We start from the raw sequence: 20277 nt of genomic DNA, 5'->3' as shown, positions 1-20277 counted from the left end.
CTTCCTTTTTGGTAATTAAAAAACTAAACAAACAAGCTATGCCTTGCATCCTCCCTAAATATTTTCTGAACACCAGTTATGGTAACAGATAAAAAGTGCTTTGCAAACAGCAGAGCCCTTCCTGGCACAAGGGGTCACCCATGTGGTTATTTGGGCAGCACCAAGTGGTCCTAGATCACCTGGCCAAGCCTCTTGCCTTCGGCTGTCTCAACTCCAGCCAATCTCTGCTGTCACAGCCACCTTAACATGCATATGCATGAGTGGCTTCCTGGCTTCTCCACTGCTCAGAGCATCACTGCAGACGCACAGACCTGCTCCTGAGAACTGGAGGGCAGAGCAACTCGCACAGCAGACTCCTGCCTGCCTGCTTCTCAGCGCCCTGCTCACCCCTCCTGATCCCTGGCAGCCAGCTGGCTCCCATGAAACCACCGAAGGCATCCCCGCGTTTTAGAAGCATCCGGAGAAACGCCAACCAGCACTACTTCTATCAGGAGTCCCTGCTGCTCAGGTGAGCCGTCCCGCCCATCCACTGAGCAGTGAAAGCAGGTGTGTGAGGAGGAAAAGCCTGGGTCCCCCTTGCTTGCATCTCTCCAGAGGACCAAGTGTCCATCTTCCTGGGTTCTCCTTCAGAGTAAGCTCAGAAACTCCTTTATCCAGGCTTATCTGTCAAGGAAGACAACCTTAGCCATGTGCACAGAGGGTAGTGTCTACCTGCTTCCGATCCGCATCGAAAAGCTTACACCCCAACCTGCCTTTATTGCTGGCCAAACCCACAGCCGTGCTTTATCCATTTTCTCTTCTCTTTTACTCCATCAGCAATATCAAGAGAGAGCAGATGATACATCAGTCATAATAAATGAGGTTTCTGTTAGAATATAGACTAGTTAGAAGAGGGGGAGTGTTACTTGAATTTGTTAAACATTTACAAAGGTATATTAAAACCTCCATAAATCCAGAGAAGCTGGAGAAAATTCTCCTTGGAGTAAGGAAAAACAATCTGAATTAGAAAAAAACAAAGGCATTATTTCCCCTTACCTTTAAGTGCTTCCTTGGAAAAATAGCCATAGCACAATACTCTTTATCCCCTCCTGAAAAGTTGCTTTAGGGTACATGTGTCCTTTTGAATTGAGCACAGGAAGCTCAGCTCAGGTGCTCTGTGTTGCTCTACAAGGATGGGCGGGCTGGGGGGTGGCGGGGCACGGTCCAAGGGGGAGGGGATATATGTCATACTTTAGGCTGATTCACTTCATTGTACAGCAGAAACTGTTACGGAGTCCAAGCTGACTCTGCTTGCCAAATGACAGGCCAACGAATCTGAGAGAGGAGGGGTTGAGGCAAGGAATAGATTTTAACTGGGGAGCCGGTTGTCAGAAAAGATGGCAGGCCAGTGCCTCAAAATAACCATCTTGTTACGGCTTGGTTGCCTGGTCCTTTCCTTGATCAGAGATGGGGGGAAGTGAGGAAACAAAAGTAAGAAGACTTCAATGCTTACAAGTATCCTCTAGAATGGCAAGCCTCAGGCAGGGGGATGTGTTAGTTTCACTCCCTTGCAGTCCTTCACAGATGGGCGGCTCAAGAAGGCCATCATGTATGTTTAATAACAAAAAAGGGTTAAAGTCACAGAAGCAGTTCCAACATAAATTCAAAATTAACCTTTAATTACAGTTACAAAACTAACACAACATTGTAAAGCAATTATATTACAATAAATAAAAAATAATATGTAACATTACAGAAAAAAATTTGCGTTGGAATTAGTGTATTCACTTTCACTGGGAATAAACATTGCTACACATTGGAAAGTTGTTCTCCTTAGAGAGTAACTAATATCCTGAAATATTTGCTTGTGTAAATTTGTTTAGCTAATTTGTTCATAGAAACGGCTGTCTGTCTCCCATCCTTATCTCAGATTTCAAATGAATCCAAGCAGGATTGCAGAGTCGGGGGGCTCTCTAGATGAGATACTTTGACTTTTATTTATTTTACTTCCAGAGTTAGGGGGCAGGAGGAGTCCTTTCTTTAAAATTAAGCTGATTATTTCAGTTAGCCTGTAAAAGAAATTGTTTTACCACCAAAGATGCTGCTCTTCAGGAATCCTACATAAGTATTTTCTCGGTTCCTTTTACGACAGCTTCTGGTAACATCTTTTATCCTTCGAAGCTTTTGTCTTTCACTGACCCATCAAAGTTATAGAACCCAGTGAATATGTTCCAATGGCTGCTAACACTACTGGATTCTCTCTCCAACACCCCAGATCCCTCTCCTCTTCTTCCACACACACCAGCTTCATACAGATGACCCCCAGAGAGCAAGAGGCTGAACTTACCCAGGGCAAGATCTTGGCTGGAAGTAATTCTACTAATCTGATTTCCTCCTTAATGCCCTGATCCATTCAGCAACTTGGAGGACAGCTTTACTGCAGATGAAACGGGGGACAGCCATGATCCAGAACAAATCTTTCAGAACATACAGTTCCAGAAAGATCTCATGGCAAACATTCGCTGTCGACCCTGGACCATGGGGCAGAAGCTGAGGGCGCTGAGGTAAGGGCCCCGACAGCACCAGTTGGTTATTGCAAGTGCATGTGTGCTAATCTGCTTCAGCCCTGTTTGACTCTTTGTGACCTCAAGGACTGTAGCCTGCTAGGCTCCTCTGTCCATGGGATTCTCCGGGCAAGAATACTGGAGAGGATTGCCAAGGCCTTCTCCAGAAATCAACTCTATTTCAATAAAACACACAGAGTCATGTAGGGACTTCACTGGTGGTCCAGTGGTTGAGACTTTGCCTTCCAATGCAGAGGCTGTGGGTCCCTTCCCTGGTCAAGGAGGGAAGATCCCACTGCCTCGGGGCCAAAAAAAAAAAAACAAAAAAACACCCAAAACATGAAACAGAAGCAATATTGTAACATATTGATAAAGTCTTTAAAAATGGTCCACATAAAAAATCTAAGTCATGTATTCTATCAGAATTTTGAAAAGCATACAGAAACTCTGATGGTTAATGATTATCTGAACTGTAAAAGGGTGAGTCTTTTTTAACCTGCAGGGAGAGGAAAGCAAATGATACCTTTTCAGTCAGGATTCAAGGAATGAACCAGGCCTTCCTCCGTAAGTGTAGCCAGGGCTCTGAGACACCGATACCAGGGAGGCGCAGGCCAGCCATCAATCTCTCGGAGAACAGCTCGCCCTTCAAGACCTGCATTTGTCATCCCCTGTCACCTGTCTCCTCCCAGTCACCTTGAGAAACTACTGGAGCAATGCTCCGGTAATTGGACCTTTGGAGACTCACCAGGTCTGTGGAAGGCAGAAAGAGCAGTGGACCCTGAGCGCTCCGGGCTCAGGGAGTGTTGCTGAGGCAGAGAAAGCAGGGAACTCCAGCCTTGGGTCTGGACCTCGAACCACCTGTCTGGGAGGACAGAGCATGTATTTGTTACCTGTAGAGAGGCTTGTCTGTGAAGGGGCCTGGGTTAGGAACTGTCCCCACTTCTGTTACTGACCAGGATTCTTGGCATCCTTCAGTTCAGTTCAGTCACTCAGCCGTGTCCAACTCTTTGTAACCCCATGGACCATAGCACACCAGGCCTCCCTGTCCATCACCAACTCCCAGAGTTTACCCAAACTCATGTCCATTGAGTTGGTGATGCCATCCAACCATCTCATCCTCTGTCATCCCCTTCTCCTCCTGCCTTCAATATATCCCAGCATCAGGGTCTTTTCAAATGAGTCAGCTCTTCATATCAGGTGGCCAAAATATTGGAGTTTCAGTTTCAACATCAGTTCTTCCAATGAACATTCAGGACTGATCTCATTTAGGATGGACTGGTTGGATCTCCTTGCAATCCAAGGGACTCTCAAGAGTCTTCTCCAACACCACAGTTCAAAAGCATCAATTCTTTGGCACCCAGATTTCTTTATAGTCCAACTCTCACTTCCATATATGACTACTGAAAATACCATAGCCTTGACTAGATGGACCTTTGTTGGCAAAGTAATGTCTCTGCTTTTTAATATGCTGTCTAGGTTGGTCATAACTTTCCTTCCAAGGAGCAAGGGTCTTTTAATTTCGCCATCTGCAGTGATTTTCGAGTCCCCCAAAATAAAATCTGCCACTGTTTCCACTCTTTCCCCATCTGTTTGCCATGAAGTGATGGGACTGGATGCCATGATCTTAGCCCTGATCTTTTCTGAATGTTGAGTTTGAAGCCAACGTTTCACTCTCTTCTTTCACTTTCATCAAGAGGCTCTTTAGCTCTTCTTCACTTTCTGCCACAAGGGTAGTGTCATCTGTATATCTGAGGTTATTGATATTTCTCCTGGCAATCTTGATTCCAACTTGTGCTTCTTCCAGCCCAGTGTTTCTCATGATGTACTTTGCATATAAGTTAAATAAGCAGGGTGACAATATACATCCTTGATGTACTCCTTTCCCTATTTGGAACCAGTCTGTGGTTCCATGTCCAGTTCTAACTGTTGCTTCCTGACCTGCATACAGATTTCTCAAGAGGCAGGTCAGGGGCTCTGGTATTCCCATCTCTTTCAGAATTTTCCACAGTTTCTTGTGATCCACACAGTCAAAGTCTTTGGCATAGTCAATAAAGCAGAAATAGATGTTTTTCTGAAACTCTCTTGCTTTTTGGATGATCCAGTGGATGTTAGCAATTTGATCTCTGGTTCCTCTGCCTTTTCTAAAACCAGCTTGAACATCTGGAAGTTCATGGTTCATGTATTGCTGAAGCCTGGCTTGGAGAATTTTGAGCATTACTTTTCTAACGTGTGAGATCAGTGCAATTGTGTGGTAGTTTGAATATTCTTTGGCACTGCTTTTCTTTAGGGTTGGAATGAAAACTGACCTTTTCCAGTCCTGTGGCCACTGCTGAGTTTTCCAAATTTGCTGGCATATTGCGTGCAGCACTTTCACAGCATCATCTTTTAGGATTTGAAATAGCTCAACTGGAATTCCATCACCTCCACTAGCTTTGTTCATAGTGATGCTTCCTAAGGCCCACTTGACTTCACATTCCAGGATGTCTGGCTCTAGGTGAGTGATCACATCATCGTGATTATCTGGGTCGTGAAGATCTGTTTTGTACAGTTATTCTGTGTGTTCTTGCCACCTCTACTTAATATCTTCTGCTTCTGTTAGGTCCATACCATTTCTGTCCTTTATCGAGCCCATCTTTGCATGAAATGTTCCCTTGGTATCTCTAATTTTCTTGAAGAGATCTCTAGTCTTTCCCATTCTATTGTTTTCCTCTATTTCTTTGCACTGATCACTGAGGAAGGCTTTCTTATCTCTCCTTGCTATTCTTTGGAACTCTGCATTCAGATGGGTATATCTTTCCTTTTCTCCTTTGCTTTTTGCCTCTCTCTTTTTTTTAAATTAATTAATTAATTAATTTATTTTTTAAATTTTAAAATCTTCAATTCTTACATGCGTTCCCAGACATGAACCCCCCTCCCACCTCCCTCCCCATAACATCTCTCTGAGTCATCCCCATGCACCAGCCCCAAGCATGCTGTATCCTGCATCAGACATTGACTGGCGATTCGATTCTTACATGATAGTATACATGTTAGAATGCCATTTTCCCAAATCATCCCACCCTCTCCCTCTCCCTCTGAGTCCAAAAGTCCGTTATACACAGCTGTGTCTTTTTTCCTGTCTTGCATACAGGGTCGTCATTGCCATCTTTCTAAATTCCATATATATGTGTTAGTATACTGTATTGGTGTTCTTCTTTCTGGCTTACTTCACTCTGTATAATCGGCTCCAGTTTCATCCATCTCATCAGAACTGATTCAAATGAATTCTTTTTAACGGCTGAGTAATACTCCATTGTGTATATGTACCACAGCTTTCTTATCCATTCGTCTGCTGATGGACATCTAGGTTGTTTCCATGTCCTGGCTATTGTAAACAGTGCTGCGATGAACATTGGGGTACATGTGTCTCTTTCAATTCTGGTTTCCTCGGTGTGTATGCCCAGCAGTGGGATTGCTGGGTCATAAGGTAGTTCTATTTGCAATTTTTTATGGTTTTCCCTTCTTTTCACAGCTATTTGTAAGGCCTTCTCAGATGGCTATTTTGATTTTCTGCCTTTCTTTTTCTTGGGGATGGTCTTGATCCTATCTCCTGTACAATGTCATGAATGTTCATCCATAGTTCATCAGGCACTCTATCAGAACTAATCCCTTAAATCTATTTCTTACTTCCACTGCCTAATTGTAAAGGATTTGATTTATGTCATACGTGATTGGTGTAGTGGTTTTCCCTACTGTCTTCAATTTAAGCCTGAATTTGGTAATAAAGAGTTCATGATCTGAGCCACAGTCAGCTCCCCATCTTGTTTTTGCTGACTGTATAGAGCTTGTCCATCTGTGGCTGCAAAAAATATAATCAATCTGATTTTGATGTTGGCCATCTGGTGATGTCCATGTGTAGAGTCTTCTCTTGTATTGTTGGAAGAGGGTGTTTGCTATGACCAGTGTGTTCTCTTGGCAAAACTCTATTAACCTTTGCCCTGCTTCATTCTGTACTCCAAGGCCAAATTTGCCTGTTGCTCCAGGTGTTTCTTGACTTCCTACTTTTGCATTCCAGTCCCCTATAACGAAAAGGATGTTTTTTGGGGGTGTTAGTTCTAAAAGGTCTTGTAGGTCTTCATAGAATTGTTCAGCTTCAGCTTCTTTAGCATTACTGGTCAGGGCATACACTTGGATTAATGTAATATTGAATGGTTTGCCTTGGAAACAAACAGAGATCATTCTGTCAGTTTTGAGACTGCATCTAAGGACTGCGTTTTGGACTCTTTTGTTGACTATGATGGCTACTGCATTTCTTCTAAGGGATTCTTGCCCACAATAGTAGATATAATGGTCATCTGAGTTAAATTCACCCATTCCAGTCCATTTTAGTTCACTGATTCCTAAAATGTTGACATTCACTCTTGCCATCTCCTGTTTGATCACTTCCAATTTGCTTCATTCATGGACCTAACATTCCAGGTTCCTATGTAATATTGCTCTTTACAGCATCAGACCTTGCTTCCATCACCAGTCACATCCACAACTGGCTGTTGGCCTCCTTAATCAACAGAAATTAACCAGAGGCCAGACAAGAAATTCAGACGCGGCTTTATTGGGGGTCCCTGGTGCAGCAGGGGAGAACAAGAACAGATAACAGGTTCCCTTGTTTGCCAGTTCATTGAAGCGGGGGAGGGTACAAGTTTGTTCCTTACATGCAGGGTAAGGTGTGGGTGTGTTCAGGGGTCAGGCCTGAGGGGTGGCTTAGGTGGTCTGCCCACCCTGAGGTGGTGCTGTGTGCAGGGGGCATGCACAGTACCCTGCTTTTGTTCCTGACTCTTCAGAAGTGACAGTTCGGGTTTTGGTCTCTTTGTATCTTATTGTCCATAATTTGCCCCAACTGTGCATGCAGGCAGTTATTTTAAGTCCTTTTTAGTTTCTTTGTATTTTGTTGTCTGGGAGGTGTGTCCAGGTGTACACACTACAGGAAAGGATCCCAGGTCCCAGCCTGGCTCACTGCTGCCTCGGCCCCCTACTCAGTCCTTACACACCACCCTCTCCCATGGTTGCTTCAGTTCTCTGTCATCCTATTAGCTAGTGTGCTATTCCAGGGGAACAACTGTATTTTATGCACCTCTGTGTTCCACTGTACTTGACCCAAACAGGTGTGCAGAAAGTCACTTGCATGGAAAATGTGATGAATGAATTGGGAGAATAGCATTGACATATATACACTACCATGCTTAAAAAGATATCTCGTGGGAAGCTCCACTGCTGTAACACAGAGCTCAGCTGGGTGCTCTGTGATGACCTAGAGGGGTTGGATGGGGGTGGGGAGGGAGGTATCCGAGGGAAGGGATATATGTATACATACAGCTGATTCATATCATTGAACAGCAGAAACTAACACAACATCATAAAGCACCTATATCCCAATCAGAAAAGAAGAAATTGACCTAAGATTTTATAATGAATGAATGAAATGAAATGAATTATTATTTCACTGATATAGGCCCCTGTCTCTGTTGTTGTTGTTGTTCAGTTGCTAAGTTATGTTTGACGTGACTCATGGACTGCAGCACACCAGGCTCTTCTGTCCTCCACTGTCTCCCAGAGTGTGCTCAAATTTATGTCTGTTGAATTGGTGATGCCATCTAACCATCTTATCCCCTGCTGCCCTCTTCTCCTTTTGCCTTCAGTCTTCCCCAGCAACAGGGTCTTTTCCAGTGAGTCAGCTCTTCTCACCAGGTGGCCAAAGTATTGGAGCTTCAGCTTCAGCTTCAGTCCTTCCAATGAATATTCAGGTTTATTTCTTTTAGGATTGACTGGTTTGATCTAGGATTGACTGGAAAGATTGAGGGCAGGAGGGAAAGGGGGTGGCAGAGGATGAGATGGTTGGATGGCATCACCGACTCAACAGACCTGAGTCTGAGCGAACTCCGGGAGATTGTGGACTACAGGGGAGCCTGGCATGCTGCAGTCCTTGGGGTCTCGAAGAGTCAGACACGACTTGGAGACTGAACAACAATTGGTTATCTAAAGTTAGAAAATGCAAGATTTGCATAAGCGCATCTCTTCTCCACTGTTTGGCTATCTATTCCTACTGCACATTCACATGTGTTGCCGAGATTACCAGGGTGATAAACCTGTGCTCACCACCATGTTTTTTTTCCTTTCTCAGGCGAGCAAAAGATATTGTGCTGAAGTTTGAAGGGCGGTTGACCAGGACTCGAGGCTACCAAGCGGCTGGTGCAGAGGTAAAGAGCATACACACGCAGGTGCCCACCCTTCCTCTGGTCCCCTAGCCCAGGCAGTTGAATTAACCTTGCACTTGCTGTACTACATGGATTATAAACGTCCCTCATTAATAGTTGTTGAACAGTATGGTGAGCTCGAACATCTGAGTTTACCAAAACTTGCATTTGAAGTCCCGATGATGTCACTTAACAAATTGTGCTCCCTGAGGAAGCCCAACTCATCAGAAAAAAGAGATCTTCCCTTGGGAGAATGATCTGGCCTCTTTCCCAAGTGAAGCCCACTTATGTGTGTGGGTTTTCTTCACTGTATTTCATCTAATGAGAAAGTTGCAGGCATATTCCAACGCTCATTTAATAATACAGTGCTAGATTATTGCTTGTTACTTTTCCCATCCAGTTACTTACAGTTGAACTTTAGTATACATGAAAGTATCTGTTAATAAAGACATTCCAATAATTTTCATAAATACTTCAAAAACAATGAAAAAAATTATTTTTTCCACTATAATTCTCTACTTTCCATAGTATCTTTTGGCAGGGGATGAAGAAGATAAGAGTAACTTTTACTGTTTTGCTAGTATCTTTCTTTAAAATTCACATTCAGTCATTTCAGTCACATCAGACTAATTATGTTGTTATTGTTTAGTCACTAATTCGTGTCCAACTCTTTGCAACCCCATGGACTGTAGCCACCAGGCTCCTCTGTCCATGGAATTTCCCAGGCAAGCATATTGGAGTGGGTTGCCATTTCCTTCTCCAGGGGATCTTCCCAACCGAGGGATTGAACCCACGGTTTCTGCATTGGCAGGTGAATTCCTTACCATCTGAGCCACCAGGGAAGCCCCAGAGTAATTATAGTACACAAGTATTTCTGTCTTGCTTTCTTTTTTTTCACTTAACACCATAACAAGGATTTTTCTCCATGTTGCTATTTTATTTTTCACCATGTTTTTATACTTATTGTTTTCTATGACTCTGTAATATTCCATCAGGAAGATGTATGCTAATTTAATTAGTTACTTGCCTGCTGGTGATATTTAAATAGCTTCTAATTTTTCATTAGTGTTAACAGACCTGCAAAGATTGTCTTTGTACAGATGGCTTTTCCAGTCTTTTAAAAGTCTTTTTCTAGGATACATGTCAAAACTATGACCTCTGTAGAAAAAAAGATGATCCATGTTTTCTGGTTTTTGATAAATATCAATCAATTGTTTTCCAAAAGCATTTACCATCCACTATGAAGACAGCAGATTTTTCCATTCTGACACTTTGGTTCTTCCCCTCCTCATTCATAACATCATTTCTCTACCCTTTTTTTTTGGGGTTGACTTAATTCATTCTTATATCTCATATGATAGTGATCAATGATCGTGTCTTTTTTATTGGAATATAATTGCTTTACAATGTTGTGTTAGTTTCTGCTGTACAACAAAGTGAATCAACTATACATATACATATATCCCCTCCCACCCACCCTCATCCCTCCTCTCGGGTCATCACAGAGCACCAGGTTGAGCCCCCTGTGCTATGCAGCGTCTTCTCACTAACTGTCTATTTTATGCATAGTAATATTTATATATATCAACCCCAGTCTCCCAGTTTGTCCCACCCATCTCCCCCCGCCACGTCCACATGTCCCTTCTCTACAAGTGTGTCTATATTTCTGCCTGGGAAATAGGTTCATCTCTACCATTTTTCTAGATTCCATACATATGCATTAGTATATGATATTTGCTTTTCTCTTTCTGACTTCAGTTCAGTTGCTTAGTTGTGTCCGACTCTTTGCGACCCCATGGACTGCAGCACACCAGGCCTCCCTGTCCATCACCAACTCCCAGAGCTTTCTCAAACTCATGTCCATTAAGTCGGTGATGCCATCCAACCATCCCATCCTCTGTCCTCCCCTTCTCCTCCTGCCTTCAATCTTTCCCAGCATCAGGGTCTTTTCCAATGAGTCAGTTCTTCACATCAGGTGGCCAAAGTATTGGAGTTTCAGCTTCAACATCGTCCTTCCAATGACTATTCAGAACCGATTTCCTTTAGGATTGACTGGTTGGATCTCCTTGCAGTCCAAGGGACTCTCAAGAGTCTTCTCCAACACCACAGTTCAAAAGCATCAGTTCTTCGGTGCCCAGTTTTCTTTATACAACTCTCAAATCCATACATGACCACTGGAAAAACCATAGCTTTGAGCAGGCAGACATTTGTTGGCAAAGTATTGTCTCTGCTTTTTAATATGCTGTCTAGGTTGGTCATAGCTTTTCTTCCAAGGAGCAAGCATCTTTTAATTTCATGGCTTCAGTCACCATCTGCAGTGATTTTGGAACCCAGGAAAATAAGGTCTCTCACTGTTTCCACTGTTTCCCCATCTATTTGCCATGAAGTGATGGGACCAGATGCCATGATCTTCGTTTTCTGAATGTTGAGTTTGAAGCCAACTTTTTCACTCTCATCAAGAGGCTCTTTAGTTCTTTGCTTTCTGCCATAAGGGTGGTGTCATCTGCGTAGAGGTTATTGATATTTCTCCCGGTAATCTTGATTGCAGCTAGTGCTTCTTCCAGCCCAGCGTTTCTCTTGATGTACTCTGCATAGAAGTTAATTAAGCAGGGTGACAAAATACAGCTTTGACGTACTTTCTTTCTGACTTACTTCACTCTATATGACAGACTTTAGTCCATCCACCTCTCTCCAAATGACCCAATTTTGTTCCTTTTTATGGCTGAGTGATATTCCATCTTACATACATTAATGTACATTGTATATACATTGCATTTATAATTAAATCCAGACTCCTTCCTCTGACCCATCAGATCAGCCATTTCCTCCTTTTTGACCTCATCTCATTCCTTTCTTCTCATTCTTTCCTGTAAAATGCCCAGCTCATGCTAACCCACAGGCTTCTCCTGGCTATTCTCCCTTTCTAGGTAGCTCCACTAAGGACTAATTATTTTTGGAACTGTTGATTAATTTTCATTCACATCTCAGCTCGTGTATGACCTCCCCAGATAGACCTTCCTTGACCCTTTATTTCAAAAAGCTATCCCCCAGTTCTAATGAGTTGAATTCTTCAGTGTTTCCTCCCTTCTATCTGGATGTAAACCCCACACCTCACATATCTTGCTCATGATTTGTATCCAAGGTACTGGAAACACAATGTAGGTGGTCAGTACACACTCTGGATGTACAGATTGTTCATAAGCTATAATACATGTTGTTAGTACACATCTGCTCCCAATGATCTGAGAAGCCTTACCAAATCTCAGTAACCCAGGCCTGAAATTAGGACCCATTTCTTCCTTGGTTTTGCTTAATTTTGTGTTCACTTTGCTCTTAAATGGCTTCCCTGGTGGCTCAGACAGTACAGAGTCTGCCTGCAATGGTGGAGACCTGGGTTTGATTCCTGGGCTGGGATGATCCCTTGGAAAAGGGAATGGCAACCCACTGCAGTATTCTTGCCTGGAGAAGGACAGAGGATCCTGGCGGCTACATATCACGGGCTTGAAAAGTTGGACATGACTGAGCGACTGAGCATGCCCGCTGGGAGCTTCACCCAGACGTGGGACCTGGGCTCCACGCAATCACTGCCACCCTCATGCATGTCAAGTTCTCTAATCCTGCTCCCTCCTCCCTAGCTGTGGCGGAAGTTTGCTCGTCTGGCCTGTAACTTCGTGGTCATCTTCATCCCCTGGGAAATGAGGATAAAGAAAATCGAAAGTAAGTGCTGGCACTGGGAGGAGTGGGGTGGGAGGTGGTGGCCAGCCCGCAGTGAGGTCTGAGATGGGTCTGGGGCGAACTGGTTCCTACACTGGGCAGTCGGGGCCCTTGTACACACAGTGCTGACCGAGGCTGCCCAGGCGTCTATGGCGGTGGGAGACACAGTGTTTGTCTGTCTCTACCACCTCCCAGGAAAAATACTGCCCCACATTCCACTGGGGCTCTGTCAGTTCATGCCTTAGACACAATGTAAGCCCAGAAACGATAGAGAGGGAAAACTGTTAGATGAATAAAAGGATAACATGCGTGATTACAAAACAAAATGCAAAGATTAGCATTTTGAGAGAGCATTTTGACTGTACTCATTTAGAAAAATACCCCCCCCCCCGCAATTAAATCAATCACAGTAACATTTGAAAACGCACACATTGTAGGACTTCCCTGGTGGTTCAGTGGTTAAGAATTTAACACTCCCAGCACAGGGGTCATGGGTTTGATCCTTGCTCGGGGAACTAAGATCCCAAATGCTGCATAGCACAGATAAAAAAATGTTTAAAAGAATAAAAACACACACAGTACAAACACAAAAATGCAACACAGAGGAATAAATATAACCAGAAGTCTGAAATAAAGAAAACTAAACTTTGATCATGTGATAGTTAAAGTGTTTTGTGAAGAGACATAGAATGATTTAATATTTGGGAGGTGTTGATTTTCTCAGTATCAATTTGTAGGTTTTAATGCAGTTTCAATAAAATTGCAGTACAGTGTGTTTTGTATATTGCTCATATGGAAAAAACAATTAATTGAAAACTTTTTTAAAAGGAAAAACTTAACTGAACTTGTATAACCAAAACGTTAAATAAAATACATTATAAAAACTACAGGAATTGAAACATGTAGCATAGAGCCTTAATGGATGCTGGAACAATTGAGTCAACTGTTTTAAAGAATAACCTAGATCTTTCATTTTAAAGCTCAGTTAGGTCAATTCAGATGCTCAGTAGTGTTCGACTCTTTGCCACCCCATGGATTGCAGCACGCCAGGCTTCCCTGTCCATCACCAACTCCTGGAGCTTACTCAAACTCATGTCCATCAAGTCAGTGATGCCATCCAACCATCTCATCTTCTGTTGTCCCCTTCTCCTCCTGCCTTCAATCTTTCCCAGCATCAGGGTCTTTTCCAGTGAGTCAGTTCTTCACATCAGGTGGCCAAAATATCAGAGTTTCAGCTTCAACATCAGTCCTTCCAATGAACACTCAGGACTAATCTCCTTAAGGATGGACTGGTTGGATCTCCTTGTAGTCCAAGTGACTCTCAAGAGTCTTTCCCAACACCACAGTTCAAAAGCATCAATTTTTTGGCACCGAGCTTTCTTTATAGTCCAACTCTCACATCCATACATGACCACTGGAAAAACCATAATTTTGACTCGATGGACCTTTGTTGGTAAAGTAATGTCTTTGCTTTTTAATATGCTGTCTAGGTTGGTCATAGCTTTTCTTCCAAGGAGCAAGCATCTTTTAATTTCATGGCTGCGGTCACCATCTGCAGTGATTTTGGAGCCCAGGAAAATAAAGTCTCTCACTGTTTTCATTGTTTCCCCCTCTATTTGCCATGAAGTGATGGGACCAGATGCCGTGATCTTAGTTTTCTGAATGTTGAGTTTGAAGCCAACTTTTTCACTCTCCTCTTTCACTTTCATCAAGAGGCTCTTTAGTTCTTCTTCTCTTTCTTTCATAAGGGTGGTGTCATCTGCATATCTAAGGTTATTGATATTTCTCCTGGTAATCTTGATTCCAGCTTGTGCTTCATCCAATCCAGCATTTCTCATGATGTACTCTGCATATAAGTTAAATAAGCAGGGTGACAATATGCAGCCTTGACTTATTCCTTTCCCTATTTGGAACCAGTCTGTTTTTCCATGTCCAGTTCTAACTTTCTCCTTGACCTGCATACAGATTTCTCAGGAGTCAGGTCAGGTGATCTGGTATTCCCATCTCTTGAAGAATTTTCCAGTTTCTTGTGATCCACACAGTCAAAGGCTTTGGCATAATCAGCAAAGCAGAAGTAGATGTTTTTCTAGAACTGTCTTACTTTTTCTGATGATCCAACGGATGTTGGCAATTTGATTTCTGGTTCCTCTGCCTTTTCTAAATCCAGCTTGAACATCTGGAAGTTCATGGTTCATGTACTGTTGAAGCCTGGGTTGGAGAATTTTGAGCAGTACTTTGCTAGTGTGTGAGATGACTGCAGTTCTGCGGTAGTCTGAACATTCTTTGGCATCACCTTTCCTTGGGATTGGAATGAAAACTGACCTTTTCCAGTCCTGTGGCCACTGCTGAGTTTTCCAAATTTGCTGGCATATTGCGTGCAGCACTTTCACAGCATCATCTTTTAGGATTTGAAATAGCTCAACTGGCATTCCATCACATCCACTAGCTTTGTTTGTAGTAATGTTTCCTAAGGCCCACTTGACTTTGCATTCCAGGATGTCTGGCTCTAGGTGAGTGATCACACCATCATGCTTATCTGGGTCATGAAGATATTTTTTAATACAGTTGTTCTGTGTATTCTTGCCACCTCTTCTTAATATCTTCTGCTTCTGTTAGGTCCATACCATTTCTGTCCTTTATTGTACCCGTCTTTGTATGAAATGTTCCCTTGGTATCTCTAATTTTCTTGAAGAGATCTCCAGTTTTTCCCATTCTATTGTTTTCCTCTATTCCTTTGCATTGATCACTGAGGAAGACTTTCTTATCTCTCCTTGCTGTTCTTTGGAACTCTGCATTCAAATGGGTATATTTTTCCTTTTCACCTTTGCCTTTCACTTCTCTTCTTTTTACAGCTATTTGTAAGGCCTCTTCAGACAACCATTTTGCCTTTTTGTGTTTATTTTTCTTGGGTATGGTCTTGATCACTGTCTCCTGCACAATGCCACAAACCTCCATTTATAGTTCTTCAGGCACTCTGTCTATCAGATCTAATCCCTTGGATCTATTTGTCACTTCCACTGTATAACGTAAGGGATTTTATTTGAATAGGAAACCATGAAGGGATAAAAAGAAATACAAGTAATGTGATGTGAGCCTGTCAAATTCTGAAAGCAAAGAAGGAATCACCCAGGAAAGTACGGTTATATTTAACTACACATAAAAGAAATTTTATGTACATAAAAAATAGAGGTAAAAGTTAGATGACAAATTGAGGAGGGGAAAAGCATTTTTAACATTTAAGTGAAATTAATCCCTTTCAGAGACATTATTTTGCCAACAAAGGTCCATTTAGTCAAGGCTATGGAAATCACTGCAGATGGTGACTGCAGCCATGAAATTAAAAGATGCTTACTCCTTGGAAGAAAAGTTATGACCAACCTAGATAGCATATTCAAAAGCAGAGACATTACTTTGCCAACAAAGGTCTGTCTAGTCAAGGCTATGGTTTTTCCTGTGGTCATGTATGGATGTGAGAGTTGGACTGTGAAGAAGGCTGAGTGCCAAATAATTGATGCTTTTGAACTGTGGTGTTGGAGAAGACTCTTGAGAGTCCGTTGGACTACAAGGAGATCCAACCAGTCCATTCTGAAGGAGATCAGCCCTGGGGTTTCTTTGGAAGGAATGATGTTGAAGCTGAAACTCCAGTACTTTGGCCACCTTATGCGAAGAGTTGACTCATTGGAAAAGACTCTGATGCTGGGACGGATTGGGGGCAGCAGGAGAAGGGGATGACCGAGGATGAGATGGCTGGATGGCATCACTGACTTGATGGACGTGAGTCTGAGTGAACTCCAGGAGTTGGTGATGGACAGGGAGGCCTGGCGTGCTGTGATTCATGGGGTCGCAAAGAGTCGGACATGACTGAGTGACTGAACTGAACTGATGGTTTTTCCAGTGGTCATGCATGGATGCAAGAGTTGGACTGTGAAGAAAGCTGAGCGCCGAAGAATTGATGCTTTTGAACTGTGGTGTTGGAGAAGACTCTTGAGAGTCCCTTGGACTGCAAGGAGATCCAACAAGTCCATTCTAAGGGAGATCAGGCCTGGGTGTTCTTTGGAAGGAATGATGCTAAAGCTGAAACTCCAGTACTTTGGCCACTTCATGCGAAAAGTTGACTCATTGGAAAAGACTGATGCTGGGAGGGATTAGGGGCATGAGGAAAAGGGGATGACAGAGGATGAGATGGCTGGATGGCATCACCGACTCAATAGACGTGAGTTTGGGTGAACTCCGGGAGATGGTGGTGGACAAGGAGGCCTGGCGTGCTATGATTCATGGGGTCGCAAAGAGTCAGTCATGACTGAGTGACTGAACTGAACTGAACTGAACTGAATCCCTTTCATACCAGTGGTAGAAATGTCAATTGGGATGCTATTTCTAGGGGAAAGTGGTAATTTGAACCAAACATCTTCAGAATGTTAATACTGTTTGATAGAACCCTTCCATTCCCTAACAACCAGAGAAAACAGCAGCCACAACAAAATCAGACACACTTGATTCCCTGCCCAGATCCCTTTACTTGTCTGGTCCACCCTTTTTCAGCTGTTCTTAGTGCTGGCTGCTATGTCTTCTGGCCACTCCCTTCCCTCGAGGATTAGTCTTGGCCCACATTGTTCCAGATGTTGGGCAGATATCACCTGCTCCCCCAGCCCCACTGGAGAGCCTACAGGCGATGACTAAGGGGTATTCAAGTCTAGTTTCTTGTTCAAAGTGGAACCAACTCTATGATGCAACTTGCCCTCCAGAGCTCCCCATGGGATTAGGCTAAGCCAGGCTCAAGGTGAGACCACATCTTTGCTCAGCTCTATCCCCTGACCTCCCCTGACCCTCTGACCCACTTTCTCCTGAGATTGCTTCCTCAATATATCATGTTCAGTTCAGTTCAGTCGATTAGTCATGTCCAGCTCTTTGCCACCCCATGGACTGCAGCATGCCAGGCTTCCCTATCCATCACCAACTCCTACAGCTTGCTCAAACTCATGTCCATCAAGTTGGTGATGCCATCCCACCATCTCATCTTCTGTCATCCCTTTCTTCTGCCTTCAATCTTTCCCAGCATCAGGGTCTTTTCCATTGAGCCAGTCTTCCCGTCAGGTGGCCAAAGTATTGGAGTTTCAGCTTTAGCATCAGTCTTTCCAATGAACATTCAGGACTGATATCCTTTAGGATAGACTGTTGGATCTCTTTGCAGTCCGGGACTCTCAAGAGTATTCTCCAACACTACAGTTCAAAACATCAACTCTTCAGCACTGAGCTTTCTTTATAGTTCAACTCTCACATCCCTACATGACCACTGGAAAAACCATAGCCTTGACTAGATGGACCTTTGTTGGTAAAGTAATATCTCTGCTTTTTAATAAGCTGTCTAGGTTGGTCATAGCTTTTCTTCCAAGGAGCAAGGGTCTTTTAATTTCATGGCAGCAGTCACCATCTGCAGTGATTTTGGAGTAAAAAAAAATCTCTTACTGTTTCGCCATCTGTTTGCCATGAAATGATGGAACCAGATGCCATTATCTTAGTTTTGTGAATGTTGAGTTTTAAGGCAACTTTTCACCCTTTCTTTCGCTTTTGTCAAGAGGCTCTTATTTCTTCTCTTTCTGCCCTAAAGGTGGTGTCATCTGCATATCTGAGGTTATTGATATTTTTCCCGGTTATCTTGACTCCAGTTTGTGCTTCATTCAGCCCAGCACTTCACATATTAAACTCTGCATATAAGTTAAATAAGCAGGGTGAAAATATACAGCCTTGACATACTCCTTTCCTGATTTGGAGCCAATCTGTTGTTTCATGTCCAGTTCTAACTGTTGCTTCCTGACCTGCATACGGTTTCTCAGGAGTCAGGTCAGGTGGTCTGGTATTTCCGTCTCTTTAAGAATTTTCCACAGTTTGTTGTGATCCACACAGTCAAAGGCTTTGGCATAATCAATAAAGCAGAAGTAGATGTTTTTCTGGAACTCTCTTGCTTTTTCAATTATCCAACAGATGTTGGCAATTTGATCTCTGGTTCCTCCGCCTTTTCTAAATCCAGTTTGAACATCTGGAAGTTCGTGGTTCATGTACTTTTGAAGCCTGGCTTGGAGAATTTTGAGCATTACTTTGCTAGCATGTGAGATGAGTGAAATTGTGTGGTAGTTTGAACATTCTTTGGCATTGCCTTTCTTTGGGATATATATCATGTTAGCTCAACCCTTTTCTCAGGCTTTGCTTCTAGGAAATCTGACCTTAGAAACTGATTTCTGCAGAATCATTTATGATAGCAAATACTCTGCCTAGTGAAAAGTTAGACACTTCCAAAGAGTCAGGGAGTGGGGTTTAAGGTAAATAAATTATGTAACATTCATTGGATGGAACAATAAAATTCATTTTATAGGGAAATGTTTCGTATGAGAAAATGCTCATCATAGATTGTTAACCCTAGATGTGTAGAGACATGACAGTTTTATATGAAAAAATACACATATAGGATGACAATGGATGGTTCCACTAAAAATTTACTAGAGAGTAATTCTAGTAGTGATTTTAATTTTGTAGCCTTGGAGTAGGTGACTTTTTTTGGCTTTCTTTGTGATGTTTCGTATTTTACTACTTATTTTGAAACATAAGCTAGATTTGAAATAAAATTTCAAGATACTACTTTTCCAAAGTATGATACCAGTACACCTGCTCCAGAAAGTCATCAGAAGTGTCACCTACATCCCCATCCAACTTCCTCTAAGCCCCCTTGTTTTCTCAATAGAAATTTACTTTTAGTCATTTTTTGGCCACGCTGTGGGGCATGTGGGAACCTCAGTTCCAGGACCAGGGGGTGGTCCACCTGCCACCTCCCACCTTCCACTGGGCCACCTGCAGTGGAAGCAGGGAGTCTTAACCACTAGACCATCAGTGAAGTCCCAGAAATTTGTTTTTAAACACCCTTTTATTTCAGAATAAGTTTAGATGTATGGAAAAGTGGCAAGGAGAATTCTTATAACCCCTTTGACCACTTTCCCTTAATGTTAACATCTAACACACTGTTATTTCTTTTGAAATTAAGACAAAAGAATCCTTACAATATCCTTGGAATTTTCCAAACTATGCAAAATGAAAAAGAAATCTTTTAAATCCTCAAAAGAGGCTGATATTTTTGAACGTAGGTGAAATGTAAATCTGATAAAAAGCATTTTAGATCCATATGACATGAGGGAAAGTATGACATTAGGGATTAAGGATGTATGTGTGTAATCGGTAGATATTAAGGACTGTGTTAATCCTTCTGAATGATCATCATGGGTCAACACCCTGACAGGGACATTATGGAATTCTTAGTCTATGTCCTGCTGATATAAGAAAAAAAAAAAAATCAGTGTTGATTTACAGAGACCTTCTTGCACTGGGAGGATTTTCTTTAAACTGTGCTCCTTACCTTGTCTTTCTTTAGGTCATTTTGGATCTGGTGTTGCCTCTTATTTCATATTCTTGAGATGGTTATTTGGGATCAATATTGTGCTCACGATTATGACAGGTGCTTTTATTGTTCTTCCAGAGGTAAGAACTATATCAGGAGAATTTAAAGTGCCGTTTGTTATAAAGAAGAGATGTTTAGAGCTGTACCATAAGACAGGCACCCTCATTATCCTCATGGGAAGGATAATCTCTGTGTACAAACAGGGCTTAGCGAACTTTTTTCAGTAAAGGGCCAGATAGTAAATATTTCAGTCTTTGTGGGTTTCTTAAATCTGCTACATCATAAGCCCTAGATCACTAGTAAGTGTGGCTGCATTCTGATAAAATTTTATTTATGAGTGCTGAGT

General features: G+C 42.5%; 1 protein-coding gene across 1 annotated transcript in view; it reads left to right on the top strand.

The window, feature by feature from the left end:
- Positions 420–20277, top strand: part of TMC3 (transmembrane channel like 3) — a 55029-nt gene continuing 35171 nt past the window's right edge. Inside the window, exons 1-5 of the mRNA XM_005695077.2 lie at positions 420–508; positions 2397–2543; positions 8701–8776; positions 12409–12490; positions 19905–20011. Of these exons, the coding sequence (XP_005695134.2) occupies positions 420–508; positions 2397–2543; positions 8701–8776; positions 12409–12490; positions 19905–20011 (501 nt within the window). The remainder of the gene's footprint in view (positions 509–2396; positions 2544–8700; positions 8777–12408; positions 12491–19904; positions 20012–20277) is intronic.

Source organism: Capra hircus, chromosome 21 (assembly GCF_001704415.2).
Source record: "Capra hircus breed San Clemente chromosome 21, ASM170441v1, whole genome shotgun sequence".
NCBI lineage: Eukaryota > Metazoa > Chordata > Mammalia > Artiodactyla > Bovidae > Capra > Capra hircus.
This window is presented reverse-complemented; position numbering and strand designations above follow the sequence as displayed.